The 13,322-nt window shown below is 42.2% G+C and overlaps 1 protein-coding gene across 1 annotated transcript in view; it reads left to right on the top strand.

Moving 5' to 3' along the window:
• The window catches only part of STAB2 (stabilin 2), a 159,274-nt gene extending 146,729 nt beyond the window's left edge, over window positions 1–12,545 (top strand). Inside the window, exons 62-69 of the mRNA XM_075068859.1 lie at window positions 971–1,136; window positions 1,392–1,498; window positions 2,524–2,643; window positions 3,546–3,704; window positions 7,075–7,182; window positions 8,499–8,627; window positions 10,483–10,602; window positions 11,632–12,545. Of these exons, the coding sequence (XP_074924960.1) occupies window positions 971–1,136; window positions 1,392–1,498; window positions 2,524–2,643; window positions 3,546–3,704; window positions 7,075–7,182; window positions 8,499–8,627; window positions 10,483–10,602; window positions 11,632–11,682 (960 nt within the window). The 3' untranslated portion in view covers window positions 11,683–12,545. The remainder of the gene's footprint in view (window positions 1–970; window positions 1,137–1,391; window positions 1,499–2,523; window positions 2,644–3,545; window positions 3,705–7,074; window positions 7,183–8,498; window positions 8,628–10,482; window positions 10,603–11,631) is intronic.
• The last annotated feature ends 777 nt before the right edge of the window (window positions 12,546–13,322 follow it).

Raw genomic sequence — 13,322 nt, 5'->3', positions numbered from 1 at the left:
TTTTAATTGCACACATTTTTTAAAGAAACTTACTTATGAGAGAACTAGACTTACATTTTTTTTCTTCAAACAAGGCATTGGTTTTTTTTCCTGACTGGTATCAGTCTCGAATAACCCTTTTATTATTGTTTATACTAAGCATCTTCTAGATTATGTATAGTTGAAGTCAATGAGAGTTTTGCCATTGTCTTTATTAGGGGCCAAGATTTCACCCTGGATTTGTAAAACTAGTTTTAAATGGTGGGTCAGACTGATTGTCAAGTAATTTCCACTTGTCTCATTCCTACTCAGAGTTCAAAATGTAGTAACAAGGCCCATTAGTTAAAGAGACAAGAGATACTGGTAAGATGAAAGACTAGAGTGTGTGTAGTGTGTAAACTTTCTTCTTGGGCAAGTAGAGAGGCCTGAACCAAACCCAAGGATCCAGAGTCCTCTGGACGTTGGGCACATTCAGCTCTGGATCTGAACAATGCAGTTCAGGCTCCTCTTTATTGCCAATATTTCTCTGTGACAGCAAAACCAGCAATAACATTGGCTTTGAGTTTACTGAATATTCATTATTCACATTGAATTGAACTTGTCAACTCTTCTTCTGTGTTGATAAAAGAGGTCATTTTCATTCATATCTGTTTGGCTTTTGCACACAAAAACCACCCAACTGCTGCTAAGCCCTCTTTGGCCCTGCTCCTGCGTTGAGTTCTGCATAGACAAACCCCCTGTGCCTGGGACTCCACACCCAGGTCCAGTGGTCCATGCAGGATTGGGCTGAGTTGACATTCACCCTGTGCAGAAAGACCACACAAAGTCAATGCACGGCTCAAGTCCTCAGAACAGGACTTTAGTAGGACTCCTGGGGCATATAGGCATTACGTTGGCCCTCTGTGGGAGGATGAGTTTCACTCACTATGTGTTAGATTATTTACAGTTGTTTCCTCTGTGCTTTACAATATTATTAATGTGTTGGTTACAGGCACAATACCATTTCTGTGCTGCTGGCTGGTTAGATAGTGAACGAGTTGGTTATCCAACTGCCTTCTCTTCCCCAAACTGTGGATCAGGATTTGTTGGAATAGTTGACTATGGGCCTAGAACCAACCTGAGTGAAACCTGGGATGTCTTCTGCTACAGAATCAAAGGTAACAGGGTGCCTACGCCTACATCTATGATAGTTTGGTCAAAAGACAGCACTATAATTAGTTCCAGTAATGTCACTACGTTTAAAGAGCCCAGCCCATTGTATTGGCAATAGGTTCTTTTTCTAAGCTAGGGAAAATCTCTTTGGACTGCCAAATTATTTTTCCTCCACAGAGCAGTAGCAAACAAACAATCTCCTAGAAGACACCATTCATTCTTGGCTTGTTATCTAAAAGACATGTATTTATATTTTACAGATGTGAACTGCACGTGCAAAACTGGCTATGTAGGTAATGGCTTCACATGTAGCGGGAACCTGCTACAAGTCCTGATGTCTTTCCCCATGCTTACAAACTTCTTGTCGGTATGGACTAAAGAATAAGTGCATTGTTTTGAGACACAGACAAACTAAACTAAGTTTCACAGCATAGCAAAAACCTCACACATTTGTTTACGTGTAAATGTTCGCTTTATTAGCTCATTCCACTCACATTGAATAGCATACATGGCTGGGTAAATCTCACTCTTCTCTTACTATATGAGAAAGTAAATACAAGTATTACAAAAATGCAGCATTAAAGCAGGATGGCACCATTTAAATCATGATTTTTTTTTTAAAAAAAAATCACTGGTTTAAACCAGGTGGAGGCTTCGTAAAAATAAATTGAAAATTTGTGCTGTTGAAAAATGCAGAATTGAACTAATATGTTAATAGTGGGTTTGGTTTAATTTTAAATGCCACAACTGGTAGAATATTTTATTTGAATGTTACCACACTGCTAGAGGCAAAAGACAAAAGATTGACATTTAAGGCCCTGATCCTGCAAATGCTGAGGTTGGTATGTAACTCTGCTCATATGAATAGCCTCACTGATGACAATGGGTCTACGCATGTGCTTAAAAGTTGCAGCATCAAGGGCTAAAATTGTGTTCTTAATAAAAACTTCTCTCCAAGGGTATGTCTGCACTGGAGCTAATTTCTAGCTGAGATAGAGATACCATGCCAGCTCTGATCCAGCTAGTGTGCTAACAGTAGCAACGTAGCCTTAGCTGCACGGGCACCAGGAGGGGCTAGCCATCCTGCATATATACCTAGGGTTTCAGGCGGGATTGTATTTGGGTGGCTAACCAGTCCCAGCTACACTGCTATTTTTAGCATGCTAGCTCAGTCACAGCTCATGTGGGTATGTCTCCCTGACCTGGGAATTACACTCCTGGCTCCAATGTACATATTCCCTTAACAGGATAAAATGGTTGTCACTTCAAAATTGTTTCAGTGTTAACAATGAAGTTTTGGTTTTTTACATAGTATTCATTCAGCTTTTGTCACAATAACTGGATCATAATCCAGATTGCCCTCAATTAAGAATGAATTTTGTTTCTTCCTAGGAAGTCCTAGTTTACTCTAACAGCTCCACGAAAGGCAGAGAGTTCCTGAAATACTTCACAAACTTGTCAACCCGGGCCACTCTCTTCGCCCCAAACAATAATGGGCTAAGAGAAAATGAGGTGAGCATCTATTTATCATTTTCTTTCATGGTATCAGTATTACCTTATTCTCAGCAGGCATCCTGGAGTCCAATAGTAACTGTTTAAATTTAATTTGAATGAATAAATCTCAGGAAGAGATGGCAGGCTGGATGGTTTTACTAGGTCACTAATCAGATAGGCAAACTTGTCTCTTTCCTATTTTTCTCCCAGATAATCATGAATTCAAGGTTACATATTGTTGAGCCCCTTTTAAGAATTTTCCATACAGTGAGTTTTGTTGCTGTATATGAAAGTCCTTTTGAGGCAAGGTCAGCTCTCACTTATCTGCAACTGCATCTGTAAGGACAGTTGTTAAAAGAAAGTTGTGTGTAATATTGGTATCTGGTATTCATTACGCATCCATTTAGAGGAGGTTATTCTTCTACCTTATCATGTCCTTCATCCCTTTCGAATCAACTGTTGCTTTAAATTTTATGGATGGAATCCTGGTCATTGACTTCAGTGGGGCAGGAGTTCATACTCAGGCCTGGGTTATCCCACAGTAGGACCAGAAGTTCATCCTGAGGCCTGTGTTATGCCCCAGTGATGCACTAGGTAGTTTGAAACTTGTACATTTCTTAAAGGTTTCCCACAAACACATTTTTAGAAGAAGTGGGCTTGGACCGTTGTTTGATTCTTCAAGGGTCCTCTGTGCCTGTGATAGTGCAGAAAAACCAGCAAGAAGGGGAAGCTAACATGTTTTGTTTCGTGTAATACTCTAGGGCCAACAGAGCCACAGGCCCTCTTGCTAAAGACTACTGTCAGGGAATGCAAATAGCAGAAATGGAGAATTTCAAGATCCATCCAGGGAACTTCATCTAGTGGTAAAATCAGCTGGGTGAGTTAGATTGGTAAATGTGTCTATTTTCCCTCTTCTTCAGACACTTTCTGGACGAGACATTGAGTATCATCTGTCCAACACCAGCACAGTGTTCTATGAAGACTTGACCAATGGGACTACTCTTCAAACAAGGATAGGGAAAAGACTCTTAATTACATACAGCAGAGGCCAAGGTTACCAAATCCCAACAACAAAGAAGGTAACTGTGTTAAAAATAATTCTTCTGTCCTCACTTCTATCCACCATCTTATCCTTTGTCTTCCTTATTAGCAAGCACTGCACAATCCAGGGTAGCACTGCCCGAGGGAGAAGCAGCAAGCTAGGAGGCTAAACTGATTTCTAGTGCAAGTTATTCAGCATTTCATTATAAGGTGCTGCTGAGTTACAGAAGGCTTGAAACGTGGGGTGGGGGAAGATGGGGTTGGCCAATATTGCCAGAAGCATGTTATGGCGCAGTGCAGGCTTGGGCCTAACTTGCACCCCAGGGTGGTAGGAGAGCTGGAGCTCTGTGGGAAGGGAGAGAGTGGCATTTAGTTTACTACTAAGGAATATTCTTAGTTCCTGATCAAAATTTTTAATTAAAAACAAAAATGAACCAAAACTGGCCTTTTAGAATGAACATTTTCACAGAAAATTGACTTTTTTTAAAATAGTTTCTGCCATTTTGTAAAAAAGCTGATACCCCTCCTCTCCCCCAACAAAACCAGAAAAAGTCAAAACAGAAAATTCTTAAATTTTGGAAAAACGGTACATTTTCATTTATGGTGAAAATTTTCACCTTCTGCCCCAGCTTGAACACTTCATATGACAACAGCCTCTATGTAGCAACTCCCTTGGGCTAAACTCTGGATGCATGTGTAACCCACACACCTCCTGGGTGTGGTGTTCTGTCTCATCTAGTGACACCAAGACCACGTACAGAAAGAGATTAACGAATTTGCATTACAGCCTTAGCTAATAGGCAGTTGGCTTTTAGCTTATGCAGTAGAGGCTCATGCACTAAGTTCCAGAGGTTCCAAGTTCGATCCCATCTGCTGATGACTGAGATCTGTTGGCATTACACATGCATAGCAAGAGAGAGTCCTTGCCCTAAAGAGCTTGTCATCAAGCAAGACTCTTGCAGACAAGCTTCCAAAGAACGTGTGGCTAGTGTTCCTTGACTAGAACAAAAGCATGAGTTTCTGAGGAAGGTGACACATGAGGAATAAATAAGAGATGGAAAGAAGATTGCTCTGGAACCCTTCCCTTGCCCCTGTCTCCAGAAAAACATTCAGGGGTGACAATTACAGCATATCAGATAAGGAATTTAAAAATAAAATTCCACCCTCCATTCTACTCTACTACCCCGTTAGAATATACTATAACAGCCAAACCATTGTCTCAGCACAGTACTAAAATAATCTTTTCACTGCCATTTCCCCCTTGTCTGACACTTGAGTTAGAAAATAACCAAAGATCTATTGTGAGGGGGGGTTGCCCTCCTTGAACCTTCATCTGTGGGGGATGGGGAGGTGTGTTGTTCCAGTCCAAGTGTCCAGTTGATTTTGGTCTCCAGGTGACTTGCAATACACATTCCTCCACCCCTCTGTTTAAAATCCACCCAGAAAACAACCAAATTTATTTTCTAGTCCCCTTGAGGACTCTCAGCATGCATGTGAATGAGCATGGTCCAAAAACTAGAGTATGCCCCTGTCAAAAAGTATACTCCAGCACACCCAACTGTATCCCTACAAAGGTGTCTAGCCCTTTAAGCACAGGTCTGTTTGTACAGTTATAAGCCAACAGCAGGCTGCATACCAATCTTCGGCTGAGTTAAACCATCTTTGATTGTCCTAGTTACAGCAGTGTTCAAAGGCGTGTAAGAGTGGAAGGGAAATGAAACAGCTGTCTTATGAGTGTGCACTCTCCATTCAGCTAAGCACTTGCTTCTCTCTAGCATGATGAAACAGCCCCACAACACACTTTCAAGGCATTTTAAATAAGCACTGATGGGCTAGTAAAAGTAGAGAAGATTGAGATTATAACCTAGGCAGTAACAGTAATAGTTTTCCTACTATAGTGCCTGTTTCACTTCTTCCTTCTGGTGGCAACATTACATTTGTGTTTGCAAAACTGAAAATGCTTTAATCTAATCCCCGAGGCCCTGGCACAGATCCACACATTCACACTGGAGGACATCTGCACAGGGAGTTATCTAGAGGTCAAGCAAACACCTGCGTCCACACCCATAGAAACTGACGTTCCACATGAAGTGGCTGAGCCCTAAATCCTTTTCATAATAACATTCATGCTGCCAGGAGAGACTATAACTCAGTCATGCTGGGCGACTTCTAGCATCTCTTGTGTCGTGCAATCGACAGTCCACTTGATTCTGCTCTGTATGTAGAAAAGGCTGCTTTTCTCACTGTTGTCACAGCAACAAGTTGTAACTTACGAGCAAGATCATCTGCGCTAAATCTTATTTAAAATAGAATGCTTTAGACAGGGTTCAACAGTTCACGTGGTTTTAGAGGGACTAGAAAAACAGGTAGAGATGACTCTAGACTCAGCCCTCAGCGATGCCCTACATACACTGAGCACAGGTCTGGGGTAAGAGAAGCTGTTTGCAGCTTCCTGATCCTGGAGCCAAGCAGAGACCAGTTTGCCACTGGCATCACTGAGAGCAGCCCGGCCTCACCAGCCAGAGATTGTCACATCTCACTGCATCAGAAACTCCTCTGGCACAGTTCTATAGTGTAGGAAGCTGGATATGCTATGTCTACATCAGCAAAAGATTCTTCAGCAATGGAAAAATCACCAGATGGTGAGCTCCACTTCCTGTGTGCCATAGGTGTAGGATAAAAGGGACCAGACAGAGGCTCAGGATAGCAAGAGTTCAAGATGAGTTTGTCAACTGCATTTAAAACAGTCTGGAGTGACTGCAGGACTGGTTGATCCATAGCCCATTACTGCTCCCTTTTCATCTCCAGATTGTCCATTCAACTAGAGCCCAGGGAAGCAGTGACCAAATGCTGCCATCCAAGATCTGTTCCATGGCCTATATGAAATGAGTTGGTGGGCTCAGACTGGTTGACAAGTGTCCAACTTGCAGTGCCACGCACACAAATAGTATTTAATGATAGTGTCAGCAGAAAGCCAAAAATTGATGGGCATGGAGATGACAGTGCTCCTGGTCAGGGTTGACATAGTGGCAAGGCCACGAGGAGACAGTTATTCTGTTGCTCCCGGTATTGTATTTTGCTATTGAGGCAAGATTGTCAGTTTCATAAATCACTAAAAACATGACATAGATAATGGGACAAAATGAATTTCCTGGCATTGTCCATTCCTGGATTCCTGCTCCTGTTGGTTAGCTCTGCCCCAGAGGAGCCCTCCAGAGGGTTTGAGCAATTGTGGGCTGATGTTCAATAACCAGGTAGGGTATTTTCTTTAGGCAAATGTATAATTACACAAGAAGAATCTCCCTTTTTTAATCAGTAAAAGACATAGGGAAATAAATCTAAATTTTACTTTGCTCCTGAAGTCAGGAAGGTCAAAACTCAGTTCCCACTGTTCTTTTTCTTGGTTAGAATGAGACCAGATACGTGGATGGAAAATCTATTCTTGAATGGGATATCATTGCTTCCAATGGAGTAATCCATGTCATTTCAGAGCCCTTAAAAGCTCCTCCTCCACCTGTAAGTATTTGTTGTTGTTGTTGTTACATGTTTTGAGATCATTGCTGAATAACTTGTCCATACAATCTTCCTATAATTCCTTAAAAGTAGCCTGTCAGTTGCATTCTGGTTTTATTTCCAGGTTAAGAATTTATTTTAGTATAAGTTGAATTTAAAACTCAAGGACAACGTTACTGGTAGAGTTGGTCAATATTTTTTTTTCTGATGGAACAATTATCGGCTAGAAAATGCTGATTTGACTGAATCAAGTAATTCTGTGGGGAATTTGTCAATTCCATCAAACCTTCCTATGGAAGCTTAAGTTCCCCCAGACCCGTGGCTCCCCTGAAGCTAGCTGGGACACTGGTTTACCACGCCCGAAATTTTTGAAAAATTCCATTTTGGTTCTTCCAAAATGGAGTTCTTTGAAAGTTTCTGTCCTACGGAAAATTTTGCATTTCTGATTTTTCATTGCGACTCAGAACAAAAGCAATTCTGTGCAGTTTTCTGCAGGATAGAAATTCCAATTCCCACTCCATTTTGATTAGCAGATTATCACCACAAATCATACCAAGATAGCAAGGGTCGTGAACCCACTTAGATTCTCCTTTCAGTGTGTGCAAGTTTGGCACTTTGCCATATTCTGAGCAAGATCACCCTAAGAGCTTGTCTACACATAAGTTGTACTGCTTTAACTACAGCTTAGGTGTAATTGTACCAGTTTGACCTTCAGTCCCGTTAGAGTGGAACAACCCATCTGGTGTCGGTGCAGTTATATTGCTATATGCATTTACAGCAGTGGAGCCTGCCTTGTACAGAAAGGGGAATAAACTATTCCAATCTAAGGCATCTTTCTACTATAACTGCATCCGCATTAGGGGTTGTACTAGTGTAAGTTTTGTTAATAGTTCACACCCCCAGCTAACAGACAGAATGTGTGTGTAAACCAGGATTGTATCATTCCATTCCCATACACTTACCTGCACACAAATTCTATTGCAAAAGGCTACATTTCCCACCTTTACAGTACAATTGCCTGATCGTGTGTTTTCATAAGAAGGAACCCTCCCTGGGGAAAGAGATTGCTGCTGATCAGTGAGCAGCTTGGAGTCTGTTAGAAAAGGAGGGTTTGTTTTAACCCATGTTTATGAGGGTCTTAAACCTGTGAATTCTCAAGCACAAAAGCAGATCAAGAAGAATTAAACTAGAGGCCAGCATCCCTGCCTCCTACCCTGCCACTGGCATCCTTACAGTGTACAGCATTTTAAATTATGGTCTACCGCTTTGGAATGCTGCTCAGCACCGGCTCCAGTGCTCCCTCCTCTCTCTGTGATCAGGCTTCTCTCCATGCTGGATATGGAACAGGAATATTCTTCGCCCTCATCCTGGTTATTGGAATCGTGGCTTTTGTCGGGTACTCGTACTTCAGATTCAAGAGGAGAAATATTGGCTTCTGGTATTTCAAGGTAGGAGGAGGTTGACTGTGAAATTGAATGAGAAGGGGTCAGCACCTTCTCATGCCCATCCCCATTTAGGGGCAGATACAAGCTACAATATCCATCCTGTTTGGGTCTGTCCTCAAAAACATCCTTCCTTGTTACTATGCTAGTTAGTAAATATGCTTGTTTGCGTCAAACCACCCCCCAACGGACACGGCTGCCTCTACGTGCGGGGTCAAAAACTCTGTTCCTGAGAATCCAGGGGCTGTTTCTACACTTGGAGAGATGCAAAGTCTCTTAAAATGGTCACAATGGAGCCTTGCCCAGGCAAACCAACAGCCTGCACAAGAAACCTCCCAGCTTCCCTCTCACCCCAGCCCATTTACCTCAAAACAAGGACAAGAGACATAGTCTCTGCAGTCAAGGGGGTGCAAGAGCCTAAACAACAAAGTGACAAGGCCATGGCCCATCCTACTCAACAGCAGTCCTGAGTGGTCCACGTGCTCTGTGGGGATACAGTGAGCATGTTGTCCTGCACACCAGGGTGAAACTGTGCTTGTCTGAGGCACAGTCCTCCCAAGAACTCTCCCTAAGGCAGTGTTCACACCCACTATCCACAGCCACAGCCTTGCTCTAAGCTTGTATTCTACAGCGGCCCTGCCACAAGGTCCTATTTCTCCAGCTCACCTAGACACTCAGCTTCAGGAGACCATTAATTTGGAAGCCTAACTGTGCCACATAAGTGGAACACGACCTAATACCCCCATTTTACTGCCAACCATCATGCTAGTCCTGGGCTTATCCAGCAGGTGTGTTTGAACCAAGATTTGATAGCAAGGAAAGCCAGAGATTTAGACAAATTAAAGCATTTGCTAAGGTTCTAAAAAGTAAGCTTAGATGCGATAGTTAACGTGGAGTGAACCAACACCAGTTAGCTTTGCACAGAGCCTTCACAAGAAGCAATCCAGTAACAAAATTATTCAGCACAAGATACAAGGATGGATGGGAAAAAAAGTGTGTGAGATCATGTAAAAGGATCAATCCAAAAGCAATTTTCCCCAGAAACAGCCAGTTTCTGTCCCTACCTATCATACGCGTCGACTTCCCCTCTGCCCGGTGGGTGCTCAATCCCCTGCCTCTGGCCCTGCCCCTATCCTGCCTCTTTCTATCCCCTTCCCCCAAGTCCCTGCCCCTGCCCCACCTTTCCTCCGCCTCCTCCCCTGAGCACACCGTGTCCCTGATCTTCCCTCTTCCTTCCAGAAAGTCCTAAGCACCGCCAAACAGCTGCTAGGCAGCAGGCAGGAAGTGCTGGGAAGGACGCGGTGTGCACAGGAGAGGAGGAAGCGAGGCAGGGGTGGGGGGAGCTTAGCTGCCGGTGGGTACGGAGCACCTGCTAATTTTTCCCTGTGGGTGCTCTAGCCCCGGAGCACACACAGAGTCAGCGCCTATGCTACCTATTCTAGCTCTTGCATATAATATGAATAGTCATTTAGGGTTGTAAGAAGAATATTGACCAAGGGAAATGTGATTTATTTGTATTATGCACCCAGAGGCCCAAAGTGAGATGGGGAACCCGGTCTGCTAGGCATGGTACAAATAATGCTCCCCATGTTAAAGCATTTGCAATCTAAGTAGAGAAGACAAAGGGGCTGGGAGAGAAAAGAAAGTGATTTGCTTAAGGTCACGTGGTAGAGCTGGGACCAGAACTCACGTCGCCCGAGTCCAAGTCCAATGCTTTAACCATTAGACCACACTGCCTCCAATCGCTACACCACTGCAAATTATTTGGTTATGTGCGGCAGAGTCAATGGAACTCTGAATGCCTCACATGATATGCTAATGCAGAATGATGGATTTTAAATGAGTGTATGGTTTTATACAGTCAAAAGACGACATAGATGTAACAGCACTCGACAAGCCACGGCTTTCAAACATCACAAATCCCTCCTATGAAAGTTCTGCTCCTCCTCCACCACCTGAGCCTGCCTACGATCCTTTCGCTGTAAGTTTTCATTTTGATTTTGGAGACTATGGTAACAGTTTAAGACCGTGGAGCTGGAATTCTGTAATGGGACAGTGTCTAGCTGAAAGTCGGGAAGGAGGGGGTCTATATTGGGGGGTGGGGGATAAAAATCCCACCATTGCTACCACTGGGCCAGCTCCGCCAGTAGCAATAGCAGGACTCTAGATCACTCAGCAGCATTTTAACAACCAGAGCTAGCTGTAAAAGACACTGCAGTTAAAACGCTGGTGACTGCGAGTAACTTTTTTATTCAAACATTCCCCAGGGCAGTCAGTTACTGCCTGATTGGTAGCAAAGGTAGGAAATGTGTAGAAGAAGCCTTATTTTTAAAAATAAGGTTTCCTTAGCTCAGCTGCAGACACCTTATAGCAGTGGTTTCCATCCTGTTCTGTACAATGACCCCATGTAAGAATAGATGTTCCAGAGTGAATATTCCTATAAAAAAATGTGCATGTTGCTCTTGTATCAGAGTTTGATGGTCATTCAGTGGCATTTTACAAGCCTGCTGTTACACTTAGAAAAAAGTTTGCAATAGCAAGGGGCCACAAATACTTGGGGCACTATGTAATCCCTCCCTCCATAATAATAATAATGATTGCAGGGAAAAGGTTAAAAAAAACTGAAGGCAAGTGGTGTTAGTCCTTGTGGCCCCAGTTCAGCAAAGCACTTAAGCATGTGCTTCAAAATCCTATTGATGCAGTAGAAGCAAAGCCTGAGCTTTAAGGGCTTTGCTAAACTGAGGCTCTTAGAGGGCTGATGACTCACGTTTACTTTGCTTCCTTTCATGGTGGCTGAAGTCAAACAACATGATGCAATGCTGTTCTGGATGTAGGCTGAATGACATTTTTGGGGAAATCTCTCACTGAGAATCTGGAATGCAGTTTAATGTTTGGGCTGAGTTTGGGATTTCCTGGTGCACATGCAATAGGCACAATAATTATAGAAATTCACTGTCAGGGAACTTCTAGATTAGGCAATAGAGTCTAATACTTCATTTATATTTTATAGGATTCTGATGAACAGCAGCTTGTAATGAGTGGGCCTCATGATCAGTTTTGAAGACTGAAGCTGAAATTAACAATGAAAAAACATTTCTCTACAGTCTAAAATTAACATTTACCGTGAATAAGCCCTGCCTAAGCACTTGAGGGGAAAAAAATTACCTTTTATAATTTTTTTTAAAGTGTTTAAAATGTAGTCCTAGGTGTTTAAGACAGAATTTGCTGAAAAGTTGGTTGCATGTAAGGAATATCAAGTTCCATTTTAAACAAATACAAAATTAACGTAGAAATGTATTCCTCTGCCTAGGAGACATTTAAAGGTTATTTCTATTTAAGGACATAGCAGTTGCTAAACAACAGCCCACGATGACTTACAGTTTTTCAGAACACCATGTAGCCACTTTGATTTACAACGCCCGTCTTTCTGGAACAAGATCAAACAGCCTCCTAAACACATAGTCCTGATGGCCTCTGATGACTGTACTTGGAGGATGTACTCTGTGTTTGCTACCCTTGTGTCTTTATATCTCATTTTGTCTTGGGGTCGAATCCAGAAGTGGCTGACAAGCAGCAAAACCCGCAAATATTGCTTAATAGCATTATGACCTTCATTTTTAAAACTGTTTGATTTTAATGCTTTTCCTTCTAAAAAGTGAATTAACTGCAAATGCAAGCACAGTATGTCTGGTTTGCCCACTCTGAGTCATTTATAGATTCTTTGCATCATTGTTATGAGGAAGAAATATTCCTTGTAGAGGAATTAATGAGGAATGCAAGTTATGTATGACTTAACCTTGTTTCATTCTTTTATTTCAAGTCATTTTTGTGCAGAATAGACATTCTGCTTGTTTACTGCCTGCTTTGCCTTCCCCATTCACTTTTCAGTGGTCTGTGTAAAGTAAAAAAAAAAAAAAAAAAAAATCTTCTGCCTTGTCACTGTAGTGTATTTGTGTCAACTCAGTTACACCTGAGATGCAAATTTTAAATGAACAGTAATAGCAGCTGCTGTTTCTACCTGTACTATAGTAAAATAAATAAATAAAATAAAGTTGGGGGTGGGGAGGGGAGGAAATTGAGTCTTAAATGATGAAGCAAGTCTCCAGCTGACTGAAAAGGCTACATAACACAGTAAACCTCAAGGAGAGAATTTTATGTTTGTGATAGCAGTGGTGGTAACATTTCATTTCAACTATATATTTACTGCATTCTCTTTTGTAACAAGTCATTTTTTGTGTAGCACCAGATTGCTTTCATATAAATATCCCAGGATCTTTCAGATTAGGCAATACAAGCAAACCACATAGGTTACAGTAGCACAATGTATGTCTACAATATAATTTAACACCTGTGGGTGGCCTGTGTTAGATGGTTTGGGCTTGGACTGCAGAGTTGTAAAATTGTGGTGTAGATGTTCAGGCTGACATGGACAAGCCACAGGTGTTTAATTGCAGTGTAGATATACCCAGAGAGACCCAGCACTTGTTGATGTAGTCAGGCTAGTGTGAGGAATTCCAAGTTTAAAGGGTACATGAGTGAACAAGTGAGGCAAAGACTACAGCAATTTTCATGTCTATCCCCTCCCTTCCTGTTCTCCACATGCACATTTTTACTTAAATTGAATTTAAAAAAAAATCATCTAGGATAGTTTTCCCACTTAGTAGGCCCAGCTAATAAGCTTCCTGCCATCCCCTCCCTGTC

The sequence above is a fragment of the Chelonoidis abingdonii genome, chromosome 1 (assembly GCF_003597395.2).
Source record: "Chelonoidis abingdonii isolate Lonesome George chromosome 1, CheloAbing_2.0, whole genome shotgun sequence".
NCBI classification, from domain to species: Eukaryota; Metazoa; Chordata; order Testudines; family Testudinidae; genus Chelonoidis; species Chelonoidis abingdonii.
The sequence above is the reverse complement of the archived record's forward strand: the minus strand, read 5'-3'. Positions and strand labels throughout refer to the sequence as shown.